Genomic DNA, 25973 nt, shown 5'->3' with positions numbered 1-25973 from the left:
GTGGTTTTCATCTGGGTGGATGCTGATAATATTGTATGTAATGCCTATTTTGTATGTAAATCTGTTTATCTTCATTAATAATAAAATAAAATCTGGGTGGAAGTATAAAAAAGATAATTAAAAAAATAATAATCTGGGTGGAAGTGATAATCATGATTAATATACATTAAACTAAATAGTCTGACACCACTTCGGTTTATATCCACATTTTTATTTTTTTATTTTTGTAGTTTTATGAATCAACTATTTATTTCAGATTTATTGGTCAGATATAGTCACAGTGGCATTGCTATAATATGAAGCATATAATTATTATAGCATATAATATATTATAATTAGGTATAATTGAACAAATGAAACTCCATAAGTGAATATGATGCCAAATACACAAGATAAAACAAACAAATGCAGTTGTAAATGTACAGTTGATCTTTATTTCCATCTCAATTGAACATCCATTAATCAAGACATTAGACCTTACATTTAGTCATTCATTTCCAGAATTTTTCAGGGTCACCCTCAAAAATGGAATGAATAAATTGGAAAATCAGCAACACAGAGCAGTCACATAGATTGGTCAAACAGGAATGTACACAAAGCCCTCCTTCATCAGAGGCCCTGCCTAAAACACCTACTTCAGTCACTTTGACAAGTTATCAATTTTATAGTGGAAGGCAATAAAATCAACTTCATAAATCATTTCCCCCATCACAGCTGGAATAATAAGTGCCTGACTGTTTCATTCTGCTTTGCTGGCTCAAAATGTTAAACAAACAACAAAAAAACATTCACCATATCCACCCCAAACCCAACACAAAGTGCTCTATAAAACAAAAAATGGCAACAAAAAAAAAGTAATCAATAAGACAAAATAAACTCACAGATTCAGTGGGTTATTCCCCTGTTAAAGACTCCAAACCCAAGAGCACCCATCAAATTAACTAGGCCATAAGCATATAGTGCTTAATAGTAGTCTCTAAAACCCCTGATGTGCAAATGTTATCATAGGTCAACCATTTTCTAGAGCGTTTTTTAAAAATAATTTGTATACATATATAAAGAAAAAAAACAGCAAACGATTTGTGAACCTGATGTATTGGCTTCCTTTAAAAGGAACAAATCCATTTACTTCTGTTAGAAATTAACTTCCGTAACAACTGGGTTTTCACTGCGCACTTTTAAATACAATTAAACATACGCCCTCATTTGCAGCCCTAAATTAAAGGATTTTATGATTCTGACTTTATTACCACTTTTCATTATGTGAAATTAAAAACAAAACATTTGACTTGTGAATGACAACATTTCAAATGGAAAGCATTTACTATCTGACCCTGTCAATTAGATCCATTTCTTTTTATCACAAATATCTTGGAATAATTGCACCACTCTTCGCTCCTGAATTGTCAAGTTGATTTTGTAAGTGCTCACTGTGTTTATGAATTAAAAGTGAATTTTTCAAAAAAGTTTTTCTTTTTTCTTCTTGTATCATCTGGCCCTGGCTGCTGTAGAGATCCGGTGAGCTACTGCAGCAGCAGGGTAAAATCGTTTCCAGCGTTCATCCCAGGTTTACGAAGGGTTAGGACTGACATGGAGGTATCAAACTCAAACTCCACAGAGGTTTCTTTACCTGTTTAAGAGAGTATGGGGAGATTAGAAGGCCATATCATCTAAAATATTGAGATGCAGACACATCTCAATCTCAATTTTCCATAAGAAAACATTAAATTAATTTCTGAATTTACAATATCGAGCAGACCTAAATAATTATCTTACCATCCATTTTAAGAAGAACCTTTCTGGGCTTGCTGGCACCCAAAATGAGGACTTTTTCAATCCATGATGAAGTTGAGAATTTACAGTCTGGGCACAGGTTGCTGAAATTATAAATGAAACATTTTTTTTAGTTAAAACTTTCTGCTGCAAGTTGTACAAAATTGAATCTAAAAATGCTTGGCCAAGACAGATTAATATAAATACCTGGAGGTGAGAGCATTATTGGCAAAGGTGAATCTCCGGTGAATTAATTCTGTCTTTGTTTCATAGTTAAAACTATGGCCATCATCAATGTACAGCTCACCTTCAGCAAATTTCTAAAGAGAGAGTGAGAGAAAAAAAGAAGTTAATCTGACATTTTATTCTGGTACACAATTTGTTTAATTAGTCAACAGAGAGAATTAGCTCTATACCTTAGGGCTAAGGGCCACATACAAGGTGTATGGGTCATTTTCCATGCATGCAGATGACCTTCGAACTCTGTCCTTCCGAGGGATGATAGAACCACCACGCTGGAACACCGGGATCTAAAATAGAAAATAAAAGGGCAAAGGAATTATAGTGGATATTAACATTTAAGACAAGAAACAATGTTTTTTTTTTGAACAACGAAAGCTTCTTACAGAGCTAAGAGTGACTGGGATGTATAGATTCTGCACACCATTGTGTTTTTGAAAGGTGTGGACATCATACCAAACCTGGATATGGACAACAAAACAAGAAGGGAAATGATGATGTGAGTAAAAGAACACGAGTTAGATCATGAGAGAGCTTATATAACGCAAATTATTATACATTTCCATTCATTCTAACATTAAACCTCTCATGATGAACACAGTTTTGACCACTTTTTAATGTAAAAACAAACCAAATACAGGCAAATAAGCTTTAGTTATGTAATTGGCCATGTTTATTGTCTGTCATGGTCCATGAACTATGATTGGCTAATTTTTATGACTAGTTGGTGGCGAATTACTGAGAGAATTTGTTGCACGAATTGTACAGATCACAGAGTGCATTAATCATCAATATTTTTGTTTGGAAAGATTTTGATATCATTCAGTCTGTATGTCAACAGTATTACCTCTTCGGCTCCAGGAAGATAGGCTGTGACACCACGAGACCCTTCCTCTGTGACTGGATGAACCAATAAATCCCTTCCTAAACAACAACAAAAACAGAAAAAGATTTAAATAGTCCTTTATAGAATTACAGATTGACTGATATTAGACAAACTAAAAACTTCTCTCACCAATTAGGAATTCGTCATCAATGGTAAAAGTTGCTGTATCCTTAGGATAATCAACCCAAAGAGGTCTAAGACATGACAGAAAGGAAACAGAACACCAATGTAAAATGGAGTACTATACAAACAATCCAGCATCCTTGAAGTAATGAGCAATATTCTAAACAAGCAATCACAGGGACTGCACTCACCTCATGACTGGCATTCCGGTTCTGTGTGCATGGTAGAACAGCTGGTACCAGTATGGCAGAAGAGCATAACGCTGCCGGACTGCTTCGCGGATGAGCGCCGTGTTCTCTGGACCAAAGAGCCAGGGTTCCCTGCGTGGGGTGTCTAGATGGGCATGAGCACGGAAGAATGGCTGATATGCACCCGTTTGGTACCAGCGAACCAGAAGCTCAGTGCTGGGATTCTTAAAAAAGCCACCTACATCAGCTGTATGAAAGAAAAGATATCAATTATTAGCATTATTACAAAACACAGAAAGATATTGTTACATATACTTTGCATTATACATGAAATATGTCTGCAAACTTGGGGCAGAATGAAAACATATATTCAAAATATACACATACCCCCACAAATTGTTTGCGCTATTAAATGTTTTGCCTGATTTGATTGTGCTTTCAGCTACAAGTAAAACTGTAATACATATTTTAGCATTTCCCCCAAAATCAGCACAGAAAATTAAATTTAATTTGGGCCTACTTATCACCACTACAAAGTTAATTACAGACCTCCACAAAACGAGATTCCCACAAGCCCAAGACTGAGACACATAGGAATAGAAATTTTCAGATGGTCCCACTCAGCTGCATTATCACCAGTCCAGACAGCACCTGATGAAAATTCACAAACCCACACAAATTCACAAATGTTTCTTGCACAAAACATGTACAATGATGATGGTGTTTCAGGATTTAAATTTAGTGTGCACAAACAACTACATGAATTTACCATATCGCTGAGAGCCGGCAAAAAAGGCTCTGGTCAGCACAAAGGGCCTTTCAACTCCACCAGATCGTTGAATCTGACCTGCGGCAGTGGCCATTTGCTATAAAATAATACAAAGAGCAAATGAAGGAAAAGAAAATCTATTTCTGAAGAACACTGAATGCTGGTGGTAGATTATTTAAATGTATTATGTAAAATAATTGTAACATTATTGATGTTTGTCCTTGTATTGGAAGTTATAAATTATTATAAATTATCTGCAAGATGTATAAGAAAAAACATGTAGAGTTCCTCACCACATAAAGTCCATAGATATTGTGTATGTCTCTGTGCTCCCAGTTTCCATGTAGCGCATCTTTGTGCATAGTGACTTCTGGGCCATTGAACACGGACGGTTCATTCATGTCATTCCAAGTAAAGAGGTTCTCCATTGAGCCCTGAAAAGAATTGTGACAATGTTGTCGTTTTCACTGATAACATTGTGTCCTAACCAGATGTGAGACAACAACCTCTAATGAAAAATGAATTTGACTATTTATGCTATGTCCAAAACTGCGCAACATCACAAAACCACTAGGAAGATACACTATATTATTGTGTCATTCATTGGAACGGGAGACATTAGACCATTATTTATGTCATTCACAGTTTGGTGTACAGCCTTGATATAAACATATATGGGCAAAATCTGTTTGTGTATTCCGCTTTTAACTTTTTATTGCGCTTTGATTTTGTGAGCATAAGCACTTCACACTCTTCTCGAGCAGTCAAATGTAAAGAGGAAATGGAGCATAAGACATAAAACCATAATCACATCCTGTTTGGGTGAAATGAGGGGAGAAACAGGTTGAGCTACAACATCTGCTTGAATAATTTATCTGCAACCATTAGAATGATAAGGAAATCATTCAATCTTATCAATCCTTTTGGTCTAAACTGTTAAGATTCAAGTTTCATTGTTCTATATCAGGGCTCTTACTTTTGAGATTGACAACAGAAAAGTCTCACCTCATACTGATCATAGGCAAACATGCTGGCCCACCAAGCCCGCATTTCTGGATTTGTAAAGTCTGGGTAACCAGAGTTTCCTGTAATAAGACCAGGTCAAAGCAAAAAGCAAAAAAAAAAAAATTTTTTTGAATACAATGCATTTTATATTAAGCATCTTATCACAAATCCCACATATATGTTTAAGTCATAGTGAAAATTAAATATTTGAGCTTAGAAAGCTTTTCTTCTAAAGAAATTAACACTTTTATTCAGCAAGGATGCCTTAAATTGATCAAAAGTGACAGTAAAAAGATGGAGTAATGCTGCTGAATATCAGCTTTTCCATCACAGAAATGAAAATTACATTTTCACACACACACACACACATATATATTTATTTTTATTCTTTTTTTAAAGAAACAGTTCTCTAAAATTGTAATATTTCACAATATTACTGTGAGATTTTGTGACATTTTTGGTGAGCATAAGAGACTTCGTTCAAAAACACAAAAATAACAACCTAGAACTTTTTTAAGCACTATAAGGACATAACATTTAAAAACAAACTCACCTGGCCAGCACCAGCCTTCATAATTTCCACCATCTTTGCTCTTAGTGTAGAAGTCCTTAGCAGTAATCTCGTTGTGGATCTTGTAGCCACTATCAACCTTAATGTGGGGATCTACTATAGCCACCATCTATAAACAAAATTGCAATCAGAAAAATCTTTCAGGCATCTCCAAACTTATGAATGTTTAAAAGAAAATCATATGTTACTACAATTATACAAACAACTGTGGCTGACCTTGCGTCTCTTGTCCATTAGGCCCTGAAGCATCTCTTTAGGCTGAGAGAACTTATGGGGATCCCAGGTGAAGTAGCGCTTGCCATCTGCATGCTCAATGTCAAGCCATATGAAGTCATAAGGGATGTCATACTGGTCAAAGCCTTGGTCCACTGACTTTACATCCTCCTGGTCATTATAATTCCAGCGGCACTGGTGATAGCCCAGACTAGCCAGAGGAGGGAAGGACTGGGTGCCTAGAGGGTTAAACACACACACACACACACAAAATATATTATATATATATATATCCAAGTCAGATCTGTACCGGGTTTTGTGAATGGTTTGGTTGGTGTAGTTCAGAGACTGTAGATGTCATTTACCTGTGAGAGAGGCGTACTGTGCGAAGACATCTGATGGTTTGGGCCCAAGCATGATGAAGACATCAATGATACCACTTTCAGAAATCCAACGGATGTCTGTCTGTGGCGTCTCACTAGAGCCTTGAACAAAGTCCAGCATCTTACCAAAGACAGTCTGAAAGAAACACCAAAAATCAAATACACTATAATAAGATACACTATAATAATAATAAGAGATAAAGAAAGCCCTAGTGACCTCTTACCTTTCCAGCTGTATTAGAACTGATGTCTACCCAGGTCTCAGCTGCATTAAGCCAGAAAATACCCATGGTTCTCTGCGTGTTATGAGCTATTATGACAGGTACGGACCCATACAAGGCCATAGGGTTATAGAGCTCATACTGAAACACATCTAGGTTATACAGCCTGTATGGATCGCCTCCACTACAAAAAGAAAAGAAAGAAAAAAAACATTACCGTATACCCGTTTTATAGGAGGTATACTTTGATTGTGTACTAAGATAGCTACTCACTCTGTAGTTTTGAGTTTTAGGTTGTCAGCATGTTCTGGAATGCCGTATACATGTTCTATACCCGGCAAGGAGAAGTCTAAACTAATTGATGTTGGGCCTAAGAAAACATTTTAACAAAATCAACACAGATGATAATCATTAATATGCAGTCTTATCAGGCATAACGTTCAAGTGAACTTTCAAATATAAATATTAACATTTAATTACTGTGTGAAAGACTTCATGTAAATCTCTGTTAGCTTTGAAATCAAGTATATGCTCCAATATGCTATACTGTACTCCAAAAAGTACTACATACCATACAAAAGACTAAGGACAGTAAGATGAGAAGAAAAAAAAATGTATTCAGCAAGGATGCATTATATGGACCAAAATTGGCAGTTAAGACATTTATAATAAAATATTTTAAAATTTTAACTTATAAATCAGTCAAAACATTTTTTTTAAATCTTACCAACCCCCAAAGTTTTCATTGTTAGTGTACATTTTTGAAATTTGCATTCTTCTGCGAAAATCAGACGATAAATATTGATGAATCATTAACTAAAGTCTATTTGCTTCTTTAAAAAAGGAATAAACCCTTCAAGATATTTCACCAAAATGATTTAATAAGACTAATTAAATACTGATAAGAAAAATGCATTAGTCCAGCAGTTTCATGGGCCTTTTAATTGATCTAGAAACACACCATATCGTTTGGTATCCGTATGAGATTTAAATGTCTCTTCCCATAGACCATCTTCCTCTTTATCATTTTCTCCATCATCATCCTGTTATGTGGGGAACAAATGAGGGAGAGAGAGAAAAAAAAAAACTTTAAAAGTTTTACTTCAATTTTTAGTTCTCAAAAGCATAACATTGCAATGTGATGTTGTGAGTAATACTTCTTTAGTTACTGTGATACTTTCATACAAATCAGTATTGCATAACTCCTCGATATAGCTGCTAAACCAGACATGTTTGTTTTAACTGAACACACGGCAAGATGACATTGCATCACTTAACTCAACACCCACAAATGCATGCATACAACTACTGACCTTCTCGCCTTCATCTTGCTGTTGATCTCCATCTATACTCTCTTTAACCTCAGCGTCTGGTTGTGCTTGCCTTTGATAAAACACCCACATACACACAAAATAGATTAATATTCAGGCTTGGGTAGAAAATGGTTACATGATTTAGATCCATTAACAAAATCTCAACTGCTCTGCAACTCTCTTATATTTTCTGAATCCAGAAAAAATAAACATTTCCACTATAAGAAGCTGCACAACTGTTTTCAACATTGATAATAATAGGAAATAATTCTTGAGCAGCAAATCAGCATAGTAGCATGATTTATGAAGTATTTTACATCACATTTAAAAAATGTAAAAATAAGGGGTCTATTGTAATTATATTTTAAAATATTGTATTTTCACTGCATTTTTGATCAAATAAATGTAGCCTTGGTGAGCACAACATTAAAACCTCACCAACCCCAAACTTTTGATCAGTATGTATGCTTCCCAGCTTCCAAAAAGGAGAGAATAACTCAATACTCACGTGTCCTTGCGAAGTCGCAGGTGCTCAAAGGCCAGCAGGCCGCGAGAGTTGAGGGATAGCAGCACCTCTGGCCCCTCCATGATGTCCAACCTAAACGGACGGGCACTAACAATCAACCTCTGGCTCTCTGCTCCCAGAGACAACACAATACCATTTTCATCCTTAGACAAAAATGAGAGACTGAGAAAGAGATACAGAAAGAGAAAAAAGAGGGTAGACCGGGGAATCAGAGGGAAAGGAAAGAAATGGACACAAGCTGAGGTTACTCAGAGGAACACAATAAATCATGCATGTGTTTTCAGGATTGTTCTCTGAATTTCATTGTGCACTCTCAGATCAGAGACACACTCACGGCTCAGTAGGGGGCTCTGCTATGAGCACGTCTGGCACCTCAAAGCGAGGCTTCAGAGGTTTCAACTCATTTATCTTCACCCGCGTCATATTCCCCTGCAGTCTGTAGAGCTCCAATAGCAAGTGCACCTGCAAACAGCAAGACAGCAGACCCAATCATGCCTTATGATCAGGATGGCTTGACCAAAAAGAACATAAGAACAAAAAAACTAAGCACAAAACATTGGGAAAGGTCTGTTTTCAGAGGTATCAGTTAAAAGAGCGCATGAAACAAACCTTGTTGTTGTCATTGATGAGCTGGAGGGTCAGTCGGGAGTCACTGAGCTCCAAAGTGTCCAGAAGAGCCCGGTATGGTGACTGACCCGGTTTGAGCACCCGTTGACGTCTATGGACAAGACACAAAAATCAGTGTATATCTAGAGCTTCAGTCAAGTCAAGTCAAGCACTCTCTAATCTACCACAACAGAGTACAGGGTGGATAGCCTTAAATTTAAGTATGTCGGAACACTACAATAATTAGTATTTGCGATCTTTGACAGGATTTTGAAAATGCAATGCTAGTTGTACACTGTAGAGGACTAGGTCATCTATCTATACGGTACTGTTTTACAGTATAACTGACATACTTGCAGAAGGCACTCTGATCGCAGGTTTTAAAGTTTCCCCGATCCACAGCAAAGGTGCTGCTGAAAAACAGACACACACAGACCACAGACAGCAGCCCCATCCTAAAAAAAATGGAAAGGAGGAGTTTGAATTAGAGCAGGTTGGAGTAACAATAAGAGTCAGTTATCTGTTCACTTCCTTTTTTTGACACCCTTGAGGATGTTTCCTTGTCTGTAATTAAATCTTCAGTGACCTGAATGCATTTTCACAGTGGCTGATAAATTTGTAAGCAACCTCTTCTAACAAACCCCAGATTACCTGTTTTTTTTCTTACACAATATAGTCACTTACAATTAAATGGCACCACAAATTAAAAGATGCTCTGTATTTCCTTTTAATCTGATATCTGTGCAATCTTTTTGCCCCTTTTTATCATAATCATTATCATTCAGTGCAGCATCGATAAACAAGTGCAAACTTTTCTCTTTGAGTGTGTACAACATTCTTAATTTCGTTGTAATGAATTTACATATTTTGGTGTCATTCATTATTTCATTAAAGAAAAAGAAGCTGAGTAATTTTAAATATGAATAGATAAATACCAATACATGCATTTAATATAATTTAACAATTCAGGAATTCTGTATTCTAAATGCATTTATTAACTAAATAATCAAATCGCTGCCTAAAGCTTAACCTCCCTTTAATAAAAATAAAATAGAAATTGCTGTGTGCTGGACAAATAATCCGCAAACTGCTTGGATTTTTTTCTAGCATGGTAACGTTAGAACAAACTACCTGGACCACCTATTTAAAAAAAATATGAAACGGCTGCAATGCATGCGTATATAATTAATGCAATAAGATAGTCGTATGTGGACTAATTTACATCAACCTAAAAATGTGTATAAAGACATGTCCTATAAAGTAAAACGTGACTCGTCATAATGCCAGCGATAGCTCAGCCACGCATTCACAGCTACATTTCGGTTCCTCGTTCAACAACTGCAACGGATTTTCACTCCGCTCCCACATGAACTGCTCATCGATTAGCTTGAAATAAAAACAGATGAAACTCAAAAAAGACACGACGATGAACTGATATGATCGCCAAAGGTCTTTGTTTTACCTTTCAATGGAGATAACCGCCATCTTGGACACACAGCGTTAAGCCCAGCCTCCCGGAGGTTGGTTAGTTTAGTTAGCGTATACTTGTCTTTGCAGGAACACTGTGGGTGACAACCGAGTCCCTAGACTCTTACCCTGGAAACCAATCTATCTAATACGTATGGTTGTGTACACAAGATCATTGTGTGATGAAACTGCCTATACACTTAGGAGTTCAGCACAATTGTGGTTCTCTTTCATGTAAATTTATAGTTGTAGCAGTTTGACTAGACAATTGTTTGGCTTTTACTTTTTATTTTATGCATGCATTTATGTAAAAAAGAAAATGAGGCATTTTAATGCATTTTTATTTTTTACTGTTTTCCACACAGCAACACAAAGAAAAATAGGGAATTGCAAAAACAGCAGAATTATTTGATCAGTGCTTAATAAAAAATACAACTCTACAGAAAGTTAGACAGCTACAAAAAATGTATACAGGATCTGGTAAGCAGAAAAGCACTTCTGAACATTGTCACAATTAGGCTTTAAAGTTCTAATTTTGGCAACTCTTTAAAGTTAGAAATATCACCTAAACACCTTCACACCTAAATTAACACTATGTAAAAAAAAAAAAATCTGAATACATACAAGAAAAGTCTTTGACTCTGAAACCTGGGTTTTTAACACCATTTTCAAACTTGAAACCTCCAGCAAAGATGTCCTAGGCGGTCAATGTTCTTATGCAGAACACTGTGAATGGGTGCAATATAGCGTGCAACATCACCATCCCGTGAAAAGTCCCGAAAGAAAAGTCCTTGGTCAGCACAAAAGGTAAATTTCTGCGGCATTGGGCTATTACCCCGCATGTACTCCCATACGCCTAACAGCAGTAGTCTAACTTCAAAGGGTGAGAGGTGAGGGAGGACCTCATGGATGTTACTCAACACTGGTGGTAGTAGCTGGCCTTCACCCATACATGATACAAGCAAACATGAGGTCTGAAGGTGCCAGGGGGAGTCTGACACTGCTGGTTCCCTTGATGATTCCCAGTGAGCCAGTAAGGTGGAAAGTAGACCCCTTAAAATGACAGAGCAGTAGCACAGAGCTGGACGTCCTGCTGCGACCACCCGGAGGAGGTGGAACAGCACAGGGTTACTTTCAAAGCAACGACGAATGTGTATGTCTCGCTCAACTGTGGTTTTTGCATGTTCTTCTGGAGGCCAGGGCAGTTCTCCATTTGCCACATCTGGGCAGATGTTCTCTACCAGGGTTACGGCAATTACCTTCGCCGCTTCAGCATTAATTGGGGGAAGCTCATCAGAAATTAGATGTTCACTAGCAGGGAAGCAGCCATTACTGGTACCCACAGCAGAGCCATTTCTAGCATTGCCCCTAGGGCTTCCTCCACCTGAACTACAGCACTGAACCATGACTGCAAGTAAAGTCTGCATATTCTGATTGATTCTATCTGGGTCAGGTTGTGAGGGAGTGTACGGAGGTTTCAAACCCTTTCCAATTACTCCAGCGTGGAAAACGGACCACACATTACCAGAGAAGTTAACAGAAGTGCCAAATTTGCAATTGACATCCAATAGGGAGATGCCCAAGTCTGGTACAAGGTTGGGTGACTGTATGGTGTCATCACCTGGTTTTTCCTGCAGACCTCCAAATAAATCTCGATTTCCTTTGTGCAGGGCTCCCTCCACCAGTTGTTGCAGCACAGCTTTTAGTGTCAAAGGAGAGTAAGCTGTCAGACGTGACAACAGTCGCATTGAGTAGCCCACTTCCTCTTCCACAACCTTCTCCCCTAACAGTCGTAAACACACAAAGAAATGTGACACTGCTGCTCTACATATCATCAACAGATGAGCTGGAGAGCAAGCTCTGGGAAGCTGGCTGCATGAGAGCAGACGGACAGCCGCCTTGGATACCATGTTGTCGCCATGGAGAAGCAATGGGCAGAAATCCTGAAGGTGGCTGGAAACGGCGACTCTGACTTGTGCAGCCATCGATGACTGAGTTAAACTCCCTGTTGTAGCCCCTCCATTTTTACGATCCTTCTCTTGACTCTGTACTGCAGTAGCCAAGTTGTTCAGTAGTTGAGCCAATTCTTTGTTGTCAAGGGTTTGAGTGTGGATCTGGGCAACACAGCGAGCTACTGTTGAGGGAAGCAACCCAGAAAGTGAAGTGGAAAGTGGGGTGTACAATTGTGAGGCTAGAGTGAGCTCTTCTGGGTTTCGAGCTTGAGTGAAGAGCTGACACAAAGCTTCAGTGGCCACACTTGGACCACCATACACCGATAGCAGACACAGGAGCTGATGCAACCAGAGGTGCCTCTTCCGCTCAAGCCGGAGGGTTTCAGCACACAGATCACTTATGTGTCCCTGGAGCTCATCTAGAAATGGGATCACTTGTGGCATTGCTGAGGTAGCAGAGGACTGTGGGAAGGGTTCATCACTCTCTGGTCTGTTATGCACCAGCTTGTGAAGATGTAACAGAAGCATTTGCAGTAAGCGGTCACAGGCTTCACGAATACTATCATGTGGAGAGGGTGTAGGGCCTGATATAATCACAGAAGATGGTGTGGCAGTGTCGGCAAGAAACTTCAGCACCCTTGCTCCACCCGAAGGGCTTTGGCTTATGAGATGCACCGCTAAACCCAACATATTCTCAACTTCCTCCCGGGGCAAGGCCTGGAACTGAGCCTGGAGCTGAACTAGAACAGGCGGTCTGAGAAACTCCACCAGCTCTGCTGAAACGGCACCCAGGAGAGTAGGGGAAAGAGCAGCCAGTTGAAGCAGGAAAGGTACAGTGGCCCTACGGAGATGAGGGGAGTTCTCCCACCCGCCTGCCCCTGGTGAATGTAGAGGTACGTTTTGAGGAGGTGGAGACAGACTATCTTGAAACATCCTGAGAAGCTCTTTTTTGATGCTATCAGAATGTCTGGAGGCCAAGTGTCCGAGGATACCAACCACTGAGCCTATTTTGGGGACTCTACAGCTCTTTTCTATGACCTGCTGTTGGTTGACCTTCTCAGCAGAGGAATATCCATGCGCATAAAAGTCTTTGAGGCCACAAGCCAGCACCCTGCTGATAATAGTGCCAGGAAAAGCTGAACCAATGTGAGCGACAACCCAGTCAAAATGAGGGGAGTGCTGGACAGAGGTATCCAGCAGAGCATCCACACAGGCATCGGGGCACCAGGCCAACATGGCTGCTAGACACTGAGAGTAGCACTCCATAAGTGAGCGAGTAGCTGCACACGACATCCAAAGCTGCAACAGCTCATTCAGGCTGGAAGAGTGAGGAGCTGCCCGTCGTCCTGCATGCTTGCTGCTAAGCTGGCCAAGAAGGTCTACGGCCCATGAGGACACAAGGGGAGCCCAAGCTTTAGGACTAAGCTTGATAAATTCTGAGAGGACTGCATGAACTTCTTTAATAACATCCTCCAAATTGGATACACTGGTGCTGCCTCCTCCACTTGTACTGGTGCCTCCATTTTCACTCTCCGCCTCCAGATCTTGTAGAAAGAATGCAACATATTCATCATAGACTCCCCTTAAGTGTTCCAAGACGGCCCCACGGCAGGCAGGCACAGTTCTAAGGAGGCGCACTGCACAGCGGGCATGATCACGAACACTGAGTTTACGTCCCTGTGTCTGGTCAACACCGCTGATAAAAGCTTTAATTTCTAAAGCCAGCTCTTGAGGACTGATGGAAAAGAGAAACAGGAAAGTTAGTATAGAAACTTTTATTAGATTGCAACAAAAATGTTTTTACAAAATAAATAAAATCAAACACTTATGCACATATCTTAACATAACTATATCTTAACACAATATTTCTTTATACAACTTAATTTCACGCAGTAACGCCAGTGAGAATCTATATTTTACCTAATACTACTTTAAAAACATGCCTTTTATGACCATGCACTAATTGAGAAATATGGAATATTTATACATTCAAAAATCTATTCATCACTTAATTTAAATGTTCTAATTATATAAAATGTATTAATTTAAATATTATATTTTGGCCAAAACAATAGGTTGATATGTTTTACATTTGTGCTGTTTAATTAATTGTTTCATAAAAGTTTTACATAAAAAAGCCTTAAAAGAGTTCCAACAAATCATATACAGCATGAGAACAAGCCATGGTTGAGGCATTGGGACACAAACTGTCAACATATGTTTAATCTTTTTTTTTTCTGGGCAATATCTGTAGAAATTATTATTTGTAAATATACTAAAACGTTTATTAATGCTTTAATAATGTTACAATACAATGTTTTATCTGAAATAACAAATGCAGTGACAGAAGGCAATGAATGACTTTACATAAAAAATGAACATGCAATTACCATGAGAATTTAAGCTTCGAGTAGTTATTATTTAACCTGTACAAACTTATTAGACTTGCAAACAACGCTTGAACCTGCAGTATATGATGTACTAACGTTATTAATAAAGAAGAAGACTGATCAAATTACGTTACCTTAATGACAGTTAGTTAAATGAGAACGTACGTTGTTCCTTTATACAGATAATGCAGCATAATGCTAACTGGAGTTCCTTCCATAAACTGAAGCATTTGTTTATAAGTTAGTGGTAACCAGAAAGACAGTTATGTTATTGCTTACCTGTAATTGTTTAGAGAAGTGTGGCAGTGAGATTTCTGCATAGCATCCCCCTCGAATATCGCAGACATCGTTTATATGCTTAAGCAAAATACACCATAAAAATGTTTAATTTACATACAAATGACAACCACAATAGCAAATTGTGAGTGAAAAGTGCAGCTTTTGCTATCCAGCACCGTTTCAAAACGATGCACCAGAGAGCGTAAACTTACTCACATTCTTTCGCCACATGGGAAATTATGTTTTGGTTACTCATATCGCCCTCTGTCGTTTCGGAGAGCTCTAGCAGGAACAGTATTGGGCTCAACACCATGTAAAAGTGTGTTTGACCCATAGACTGTAAAAAAAATAAAAAAGGTTTGACCCTATATAGTTTGACCATGTATTTGACTATTAACCGGATCATAAACTCTGGGGTGTATTCCTGGGTTATTTTGTTGAATGTTCAACGCGTCGCGGTTCAAACCTTTATTCGAGCCTTCTTGGTTAAAAGGTCAACTACATTCGCAATTTATGTTATCACAATGACCTAGCTGATTATTAACCACTTGTTCAACTTGCTTTTTTTTAAATGTATTTACATATCAAATCAGTCTTCCTGGTTAACAAAATTAAATACATTAATTAAATAAAAATGGGCATAATAAATTACCTAGCACTAACTTATGTGGGGCCAGTTGCATAAACATAGCCATTAAAACTTATGACCAACTGGCAGTTAGACTGGGGTAATCAGTCTTTATCAAATTCGACCAGTTTACGTTGACTTAGAAATAATTATGAAAAGTCTTTAGGAAAGCAAAGATGTTGTAAGATGGTCTTAGCAATTTAAAACCAGCCCCTGCATAGGCATACTGTTCACTGCCTGATTCATGGCCAGTCTCACTGAGACACCTCATTGTAAGTGTAATTCCTTAATTATTTAGGCTTAGACCAGTGTTACTCAGGTAGGTGACCAGCTTTTTTTTTATGGAAACTGGGGACATTTTGTTTTTTGTTTTTGTGGGCTCCCTATATTATTATTAACATTAATAAATATTATGATTTACTTTGATTATTACAATTTTTGGTTTGGTTTAATAAAAGTCACAGCACCCACAAAAAACAAAACAAAAAAACAACAACAAAAAAACACAGTGAAAACAGTTAATAAGCCATTCAAAACAATTATAATGTGACTTCAAAACACATTACAAAAATATAACAACATAAATATGATGTGATAAATAAAACTACTGTATTAACAAATATGACGAATTGTATTTGATACTTTAATTTTCACAAGTTTGTATAAATAGCCTACTTTTTTACTTCAAATGTTTTGTTACGTTTGTGCTTGAAAATAACTCTTATCTTTAATTGAACTTGTTGTTTTGCATTTTTGGCTTATTTAAGCATTTGTTAAGTGTTAATACACATTATAAGTTTAAATTCTGTCATCATTTACTTATACCCTCAAGTCCTTCCAAACCTGTATACATTTCTTTTTTATGTTGATAGGAAGATACATTCCTACTATGCAAGTCAATGCTGCCCCCAAAGCAGCCTGCTACAAATCTTCTTCAAAATATCTTCTTTTGTGTTCAGCAGAACAAAGAAACTCATACAGGTTTGGAACCAAACTATCGCTTTAAAGTGCACCAAAAGGCTACTAAGGAGTTCTTTAGAAATAAATAAAATAATCAAATGTAAAATCATATAAAATGTGTTCTGTTGCAAGTTCACATACTTGATCTTATGATTTATAGTTGAGCTGTGAAGTTACATTGCTGAAATAAACAGTTTATGAGTTATTCTTTATTTGTGTCCTTGAAGTTCTTGATGCAAAATTGTGATTGGGTGTCCTTTTTTTGCCACACTGAAGGTGGCAACCCTAGTTCTTTACATGCTGCATATTGAGTTTAACTTTTATTGAACCTTTTTTCTCTCTATTTCTTTCCCTCTGAGCATGTTTGAACTAAGGCTATGATGTCAGTATATGTGATAAAGCCAAAGTGAAGAAAGAAGAACACTGAGAAGTTGATGTAAATTATAAATACATTTTGGAAGACAAATATGAGCCATGCACGTACCATTCAAGATATTCTATGGGACGCACACAGTCTTTTAGATCAAGAAGTTCCATCCAGGGCTACTTGGAACAGTGAGCAATTTGTTACAGAGTTGAGATAAGGAAAGCCAAAGTCCTGCCAGGTACAATTATTTGGCATGTTGAGATCATTTACACAAATAATAGTGTTACTGTATGTTAGTGAATCATTCTCTTTTTTGTGTGAACGATTTAGAATTTTCTACATTTACTCAAAAAGATTCATCCCAAAATCACCAGATTTTTTTACTGAAAGTAGAACGCAAAGAGAGCGCAATCAAACAAATGAGAAAATTATCAAATATTACATATCTGTGAGTGGCAAAAGTATGTGAATCTCTAGGAATAGCAGTTCATTTGAAGGCCATCCATTGAGGTGTTTTCAGTCAACAGGATGACAAATTAGTGTCCTGTTTTATTTAAGAACAGGGATCTATCAAAGTCTGATCTTCACAACATGTATTTGTGGAAGTGTATAATGGCATGAACAAAGGAGATTTCTGAGGGCCTCAGAAAAATTGTTACTCATCAGGGTGAAAAGATTTAGAAATCATCTCTAAAAAATGTTGAACTTCATAAATACAGAGAAAGATTGTGTGAAAATTTGTAAATTCAAGGCCATATTACCCTCCCCAGGAGTGGTTGATCAAAAAAGATCTTAAAAGCAAGATGATCTGCAAGGTCACAAAGGAACCCAGGGTAACTTCCTAACCTTCTTAACCTTCTTTGATGAGTCCACCATCAGGAGAACACTGAGAGTTGCAAGAAGAAAGCCACTGTTCTCCAAATATACACCATCTGCAGTTTGATAAAGATCATGTGGAAATCGAATGAATCGAAAAAAGAACTTGTGTTATGTTTGGACAAAGGAAAACACTGTATTCTCAGCATGGGGGTGATAGTATCATGGTTTGGCCCTGTGTTAAAACTGAATCTCAAGAGAAAGTGATATCCCTTCAAGCACAAATGTGAAGCTTGTATTTTGTAATGTTCTCTTTATAACAGTAAGCTCTTTCGAGCATGTGTAGTGTTTAAGTCTTGTGGCTACACATTTGAAAAGTTAATGCCATTATACACTTCCACAAATACGTGTTGTGAAGATCATACTTTGATAGATCCCTCTTCTTAAATAAAACAGGACACTGATTTGTCATCCTGTTGACTAAAAACACCTGAATGGATGGCCTTCAAATAAGTCATGCAGCAAGACAATGAGCCTAAGCAGACAAGTCATTCTACAAAATAGTTGTTAAAGTTGTTAAAGTTTTGGAATGGCCAAGTCAAAGCCTTGACCTTAATCCAATGGAAATGTTGTGAAAGTGATGAAACCCACCATCAACAGTTGAAGCTGTGGGGCGGCAAAAATTCCTCCAGGCTGTAGTGCAGGCCTGCTGATCAGCAGTTACCAGAAACATTTAGTTATCGCTACAGGTCACACCTATAGACCGTAAAAAATAGTTTATTTTAAAGAAAGGGCTAGTTATTAATCTGTTATCAAGCACTGATTTGAAAGTCATCAGTCATCAAAAGTGAGTGCTGTCAAAATATTGTCCGTTTCTCTTTTGAGGTGTGTCAGTTTTTTGAGGTGTGTTGGTATGAATGCACATTGTGTTCACAGTAATGCACTTACAATAGAAATCTGAGGCAATACATTACACTTTTCAAATGCGTAGCCACAAGACTTAAACACTACACATGCTCACATGAGCTTAGTGTTATAAAGAGAACTTTACAAAATAAAAGCTTCACATTTGTGCTTGAAGGGATATCACAGGGTTGGTAATCTTTCCATTAGGAGTTAGCATACCTCTAGCAAAACAAAGCCAACAAGGTCAAAATGTATTTTGTTAATTGATGACTGACTGACATTACGTTACAGGTGTCGGATGCAGCAGAGAAGAGGAGGTCCAAGACTTCCAAACAAAATAGCTTTATTCAAAACAGACTCAAAACTGAACATCTAACACCATTAACTTAACGTGAGACCAGACAAAGACAGAGTGAACAGGGGAGAACTAATGCTGCCTTCACGTGCTATCAGAAATTTGATAATTCCCACTTCTGAAGGTTTGATTTCAAGCTCACCCCATTAAAATTTTGAAATGGGAAGGCATTCATGTGCAATTATTACTTAGGAAACTGGTATGTACAAAAATTCAAAGAGCGCAGAACCCAAAAGACTGTGTGCATCCCGTAGAATATTTTGAATGGGACGTGGCTCATATTTGTAAACAGAACAAAGGAACATGTGACAACTCAGAGCAGGAAGTACAAGGAGAACAACACAACCAAAACAGACTATACATGTAACACATAAGGCCTAATTGTATTATTATTTTATTATTTATTTATTAATTTAGGCTAGTAAGTTTTTTGAGTGTGGGTCAATGAATGTGGGTCAATACAGAAAACATTAAAATGTCACATTTTTAGTTAGCGTTTATTGCATTATTTTAGTGTGTTACCCTGGTGTTTTTTTTCTTTCTTTGTGTGAATGACCCTGTGCACAAGTATTGGCCTTGTTTTATGGACAAGTTACTTAATAAGCTTGGTTTACTTTACATACATTTTAAAGTAAAAAGCAGATTTTGGTAGTTCATGGTGTATTACTTAGTAAAATATGCTAAAGTAAGGCAACATATAAAAACTGTCAATATTAGCTTTATAGCTGTTTTAACTTGTTTCATAATTGATGTACATAACAGATATTGAACCAAAATGAATCAACACTGAATTGATTTTAACTGAATAATGACTCTTTACTATTGTTTTTAAAGAGCAGAGTAGAATTCTGTTTGCATCATTAAATTGTTACTTTCCAGTTTATTATTGCTGCTATTGCAATGCTGCTTTGAAAATATCAACTGGATGCACTACCATTCCTTAAATAATGATCTACAGACATCAGTTAATCATTGAAATTTAAGTACCACAATAAGACTATAAAAATCATAAATGAGGCATAATCATGTAGCTCTCAGTTGTTATCATAGAACTGTGAGAACTTCACTGACATGTGGGAAGGCAGAATGTCATCAGGTAGGCCTACAGGTTTGACATATTTAGATTTGCATGCGTTTATTAGTTCAATAAATAAATGTTGTGTTTATTAAATGTTTAAATGCATTGGGTTCATTACTGATAGAGGTGTTATCATTGTAAAAACCACAGGAATACTGAGCTGTTTAATGGTAAATTTAATTATTTTTAATTATCTTCCTCCATTCTACAAGCAGTTGTGTGTTTATTCATACTATTCCTTGTGTGTAAGCATACTTGACAATATCGAAGCTAATTTTGACTGGATTCCATGATTTCTGCATGACAGAAATCAAAGGGGTCTAGCCTACGTGTATATTTGCCGAGGTAAAGTTGTGTGAGTTATTTATTGTGAGATGAAAGCGGTCCCCTCTAAAACAGCGCTTGCGATCACATTACCAAAGATGTATTTTAATACCAGGGTGCTGGAAACGAGGTCTATATCGTTTGTTGTGTTTTTATCATAGGATTAGAATAAAACAAGAGTCCGCGACTTTTAAAACCCCGTTTCTCAAAACCCGTTTCTGATGCATTTTAGACGGACAAATAGCGGAAGTAGGCTACACAGCAGCAGGGGCGTAGCCATCTTTTCAGAAGTGAGGGGGACAGAAATGTCGTAATACCATTTTTTTTGGACCAATATAATTTATCGCATCTCTTGCTTTTAATTGGGCAAGATATCAAATACAATGGTGAACAATAACCAATAATTAATATCTATAATATTATTCTCCTATTCGCCTATTTTTTGTTGTTGCCAATTTTATGATTGGTGTATATACTACAAACACTTCTGCATTAAGACTCCATAGATTTTATGCTATGTAAAAAAATATATATATATTCTGATGTAACTCATCTGTTCTCTATGTGAATATATAGTAAAATGTAATTTATTCCTGTGATCAAAGCTGAATTTATCATCATTACTCCAGTCTTCAGTGATCCTTCACTAATCATTCCCATATGAGGATCTGATGATCAACACACATTTAGGATTATTATCAGTTGTGCTGCTCATGGTGATGCTTAATTTTTGTGGAAACCAATCTAAACATTTGTGGTAAAATTAAAAAAGAGAGAAATTAATACTTTTATTGATCAAACATGCATTAAATTGATCAGAAGTGATATTTTTAATATTACAAATTAGATAATTTATTTAATAAATGCAAATAAATGCTGTCCATTGAACTTTCTATTCACTAAAGAATCCTGAAAAATAACATGTAGGCTATCATGGTTTCCACAACATTTTGGGAACTGTTTTCAACACAGATAATAATCATAAATGTTTCTTGATTATGAAATCCTCTTATGAGAATAATTAGTGAAGGATCATGTCACACTGAAGACTGAAGTAATGATAAATTCAGCTTTGATCACAGGAATAAATTACTATATATTCACATAGGAAAAAAGCGGTTTTAATTTGTAATAATGTTCAAAATATTACTGTTTTAACTATTTTCGATTACATAAATGCAGCCGTGGTGAGCAGAATACTAAACATTAAAAAAGCTGCATTATTATGATACTTTATTGTCAATAAATAGCCTACATTGAGATGACTTAAAAAACACACATAAAGCATATATTGTCGCAATCGTCTGATTGTCGTCTTCACGTTTCATCATCATAACGATTGTTTTCCTTCAGCTGCAGCTCCAGCGTGACAGGGTATTACGAATCCACTTTTGGACTTTCTGTGAGAGCGCGCCTCCTCATATTTAGATTCGGAAAAAATTACAGGTCATGCATAGATAATTTTTTGTCTCTGAGTTTAAATCTTGATGTATTCACATTGGTTTCTATGTAAATACACTTGCCCCTGACCTCAAGAAGCGCGCTATCAACCGAGTTTAGAGAAGCCTGTCGTAAGCGTTCATATTAACTTCTCCGCCCCCGCACAGGGTAACACCGGTTCGAACCCCGCTCGGAGCGGGTCGACTAGGATCGGTGAGACCCAGTAAAAGTGCGGGGGACGAAAATACATTTTATTAAAAGTGAGGGGGACACGTCCCCCGCGTCCCCCGCGTAATCTACGCCCATGCACAGCAGTGACAATTACGTAGTGTTATTGTCAATGTCAAAATATCATTCTGAAAATATCCAACATAGTCCTTGACAACACCGCGTAATATGGGGCGAGTAGCCTACGTTTTTGACGATGTTATGAGAAATTAAACACTTTCTAAATCATTTCCTGCATTTTATTTAGGAAGTCAGCGACTTTTGTACGGTAAATAATATATGTCTCCGAAAACGTACCAGGAGTATTGATTAAAATAATACAAATAAAACGTCGGTAAAATTGTAGATAGATTTCTTTATGGCGTCAACCAAAGCTGAAAGAATGACCCTCGCGCTGATTGGTCGAATTCGCTCAGTTAACAGTCACATCATTAGCCTCTGATGTTTTTACTTCAGACACACAATACGGATAGCTCACTGAAACACACATCACTGTAAGTATGATTTATTAATTAAGGTCTTATTTACGCACTCGAGTACAAAATGAAGACCGTGTTCAAAGCCTGGATCACATCTTTGTTTGTTTATTTGTTTGGCATGTAACTTAACTTCGTTACTCGTCGAGTTGTTGACTTAATTTACAATCTGACGTTTTCCCCCTCGATGTTCCGACTTTTTATTTTATTTGTTTATGGTCGCCTTCATATTCACGTATTATGTGAATAAATTCCCCGAACGTGTTTAGTTACGTAACTGTTAGCGGTTTAAATCGTCGCAGATTTGCTGTGCCCTCAAGCCATTTTATCATTTTATTGGCAAATAAACGAAGTGCGTAAATTCAATGGTAAAGAGCCATTATGGTCGGATCTTAGAAACGATGGATAAATGATCTAAAATATCATTTGTTGTGTGTTTCTCATAGGATTAGAGTAAAACCAAGAACAGGTTGTTGAGGTTGCCATGGCTCCGACAAAGGTAAAATGTGTATTATTTTTTTTAATAATCCGAAACAAACGGAAGAAAATTAAACATTAAATATCAAATACATATTAGTGCTGTTGTTATTGATGACACCGTAGTTTGATACTATTGCACAGTTTGGTAATTATGTGTGCTTATTGCCCAAGGTCTGTTAGAGGTTTTGTAGTAAAAGGGCAACAGAAAGAGCTAGATACATTTCTGAAACAATAGCATGTCTCTGCGTAGATACGTTTAGGAAAGGCTAAGCGCTACAAGCACACTTTCACTTTCTTTTCTTTTTTTTTTATCAATTCACAAGTGCACCGGTATTGAGTTATTTTAGTTATTTAGTGTGAGATCATTTTGTTGACAAGTGAAATGGTTCTACTGAAATATAACACAATATTACGCCTGCTATTGTCTCTTAGTATGATAAGAAGCCGGAGCCTGGAGACCTCATTGAAATCTTCAGAGGCACATATCAGCACTGGGCTATTTATGTTGGGGATGGTTATGTGATTCACCTGGCACCACCCTGTGGGTTCTTTACATGCTTTACATGCTGCCTATTGAACTTGAATTGAATCTAAAACATTCCATTTAAGTGACAACTTTTTGAACATGTAAAGGTTGCGATTTATATTTTGTTTTCACATTTCCATTTCTTTCCCTGTAGCTGAGCATGCTCAAGCTGGGGCCTACAGTATGATGTCAGTACTATGTGATAAAGCCAAAGTGAAGAAAGAAGAACTTTATGAAGTAGCTGGAAATGATGAATACCGTATCAACAACCTTTTGGATGACAAATATGAGCCACGTCCCATTCAAAATATTCTACGGGATGCACACAGTCTTTTGGGTGCAGAGCTTTCATATTCTGTCTTTACTGGGAACTGTGAGCACTTTGTTACGGAGTTGAGATACGGAAAGCCACATTCCCGGCAGGTACAGATTAAACATTTAGATAACAGAAGTATGTATTGTAGTGCTCTCATTAATTTCTACAAATGCAGGCATGGGAGTAGCTTGACATCTGAGCCCGTTGCTTTGGTTGGTTACCATTTGAATCCCATTTTAGCTCTTTTATAATAAACTTACACTCGGTGTAACTCAATAATAATATAATAAAGTGATTTTACTATGACTACAGAGAGAGCAAGCAAGTTTTCATGGCAGCAGTGCTAGTATTTAATCAGATTTCAAAAATGAAGCACTTGTAATTAGATTATTATGTTTTAAAATACTAATAATCAGACTAGTTTTTTTTTTTTTAAATATTGATTTAATTTTATTCTAGCAATGGCATTAAATTATTTATAATTATTTGATTCTTTCTCTACAACTACTTTTTAAAAATCTTTCACATATTTCTTTCTGAAGCCTACTCATAGATATTCAGAAGTTCTTCCAGTTTTGTGGATTCGCACTGGTCATGTGACTATCACTGAAAACTAATGCCCACAACATGTGTTCACTGGATTTATAGAAATCATTTCACTTTTAAGAAGTGTTTTCTCAACATTGCATTAACTCCTGACAAATACAATTTTAATTTGAATTATCACTCATTAAGTCATTTAACCATGAATTACTGTCTTTGGGAGGCTTTTGTCTTTCAAACACATTCAAATGTAGTAATTCATGTCATATCATATTTAGATGCAATGCAGCAAATTTGTCGGCTGAACCTATTTGACCCAATACATTTTTGGTTAATATGAGATCATTTTAAGTTAATAAGTTTGGATAATAATAATAATGTTATTATTAAGTTCACAGTTCTTTGATGTCAGTTAATGGTCACATAACATGCAGGTAAACAACTAAAATATGTATTTTTTTATTAAGTGTTTTATTTAGATTTATTTTATTTTAATTTCTTGATAGCTTTTAATTTAATGAAAGCCTCACAAACTCCAGTCTAGGAAACCCTGACGTAATGTTGATAACAAAGGTTGGAATATAGTTTATTTTTCTTTGTATTTTTATATCAGTATGGTAGCTACAATATTATCCTATTCAAAATTATTCAAAAGTAACCAATAAGTAGTCAGATTATATTACCTAAATCTGTAACGTAATTGATTACATTACTAACTATGATTATTGTTATGTAATTTGGACTGAGGAACTGAGTACAATTTGTTAGCAATCTACCCAGAACTGCATGGCCAGGTACATTGAATGTGGAAAAAAATAAGATTGGGGGAGACATTAGCAAGTTTAATGGGATTAATTAATTTATTAAATAATTTAAAAAATGTATTAAAATACCTACATTATACAATGCATATATACATTCGAGTTGACCCCTGCATACTATGCCCTTGATTACAGGGCTGTTTTATGGTAAAATATTTAATATTGAATTGATGGGTACTTAACTTATCCTACCGTAAATTAATAATATAAATATTTTTTGTCCATTCTGATAGGTGCGACAAGCGGTGGAGGTTGGTGTTGCAGTTGGTTTTGCTACAGTGGTTGGCTTCGGACTTCTTGCAGCAATTTTTGGTTCAAAAGACAAAGAGAAGCAGACAAAGTGAGGACTGAGAAATGCAGAAGTGAAAAGCACAATTGTGGAGGCCTTTAACATTTTGAGTCAGTAAATGTCTATCGCAAACAAAATTTCACCTGTTCTGTTTTTATAACAATAGTGTATTTCGCTACTGATAAATCTCAAATAACCTTAGGATTTGTAAAAACAATTTGGATTGTTTTTCTATTGGTTTTCTAACGTCATCTTAAGCACTTTATCTGTATATTCAAACTGGCAAGTTTTGACCAAATTTATCCTAACAGACTGCCATGTTTCTATATTTTGTGCCATTAAATATTTGACATCATATACTAGGTGTTTGTGTATTTATTAATTACATTTTGTGGTGTTCTAAACCAGCATATCCGAGTGCAAAATATGCTATTAAATCAAATAATTTCTGTACTACCATGGTGCAAGATCACCATTTACACTGGAGGAGGTTTCTGTATTGCTGGCCTGATTTT

General features: G+C 36.6%; 3 protein-coding genes across 5 annotated transcripts; 1 reads left to right on the top strand and 2 right to left on the bottom strand.

Annotated features, from left to right (window-relative positions):
* Positions 1–406: 406 nt before the first annotated feature.
* Positions 407–10426, bottom strand: ganabb (glucosidase II alpha subunit b). The gene is made up of 24 exons (XM_067457282.1): positions 10280–10426; positions 9171–9272; positions 8821–8929; positions 8546–8673; positions 8194–8373; positions 7686–7755; positions 7334–7415; positions 6646–6742; positions 6376–6556; positions 6134–6287; positions 5772–6007; positions 5538–5664; positions 4985–5064; positions 4273–4413; positions 3980–4076; positions 3760–3861; positions 3214–3457; positions 3029–3093; positions 2861–2937; positions 2400–2474; positions 2190–2303; positions 1981–2093; positions 1777–1877; positions 407–1630 (listed from the first exon to the last, which is right to left on the bottom strand). The coding sequence occupies exons 1-24, from the start codon at positions 10300–10302 to the stop codon at positions 1524–1526; spliced, it is 2805 nt and encodes a 934-aa protein (XP_067313383.1). The 5' UTR covers positions 10303–10426; the 3' UTR covers positions 407–1523.
* Positions 10427–10609: 183 nt separating this feature from the next.
* On the bottom strand, positions 10610–15140 carry ints5 (integrator complex subunit 5). Of its 2 annotated transcripts, none has more exons than XM_067456525.1 (3): positions 15122–15140; positions 14906–14983; positions 10610–13971 (listed from the first exon to the last, which is right to left on the bottom strand). In XM_067456525.1, the coding sequence occupies exons 2-3, from the start codon at positions 14971–14973 to the stop codon at positions 10953–10955; spliced, it is 3087 nt and encodes a 1028-aa protein (XP_067312626.1). In that variant the 5' UTR covers positions 14974–14983; positions 15122–15140; the 3' UTR covers positions 10610–10952. The 2 variants fall into 2 exon arrangements, with proteins under 2 accessions (XP_067312626.1, XP_067312627.1); XM_067456526.1 differs by having other exon boundaries at positions 15118–15137.
* A 4874-nt stretch (positions 15141–20014) lies between these two features.
* LOC137092255 (phospholipase A and acyltransferase 3-like) lies at positions 20015–25815 on the top strand. 2 transcript variants are annotated; one of them, XM_067456524.1, is made up of 5 exons: positions 20015–20033; positions 22930–22982; positions 23396–23504; positions 23644–23912; positions 25403–25815. In XM_067456524.1, exons 2-5 carry the CDS (start codon positions 22968–22970, stop codon positions 25511–25513), a joined length of 504 nt encoding a protein of 167 aa, XP_067312625.1. In that variant the 5' UTR covers positions 20015–20033; positions 22930–22967; the 3' UTR covers positions 25514–25815. The 2 variants fall into 2 exon arrangements, with proteins under 2 accessions (XP_067312625.1, XP_067312624.1); XM_067456523.1 differs by lacking the exon at positions 20015–20033 and adding an exon at positions 22182–22501.
* Positions 25816–25973: the final 158 nt, after the last annotated feature.

This window comes from Pseudorasbora parva, chromosome 11, assembly GCF_024679245.1.
Source record: "Pseudorasbora parva isolate DD20220531a chromosome 11, ASM2467924v1, whole genome shotgun sequence".
Lineage (NCBI taxonomy): Eukaryota > Metazoa > Chordata > Actinopteri > Cypriniformes > Gobionidae > Pseudorasbora > Pseudorasbora parva.
This window is presented reverse-complemented; position numbering and strand designations above follow the sequence as displayed.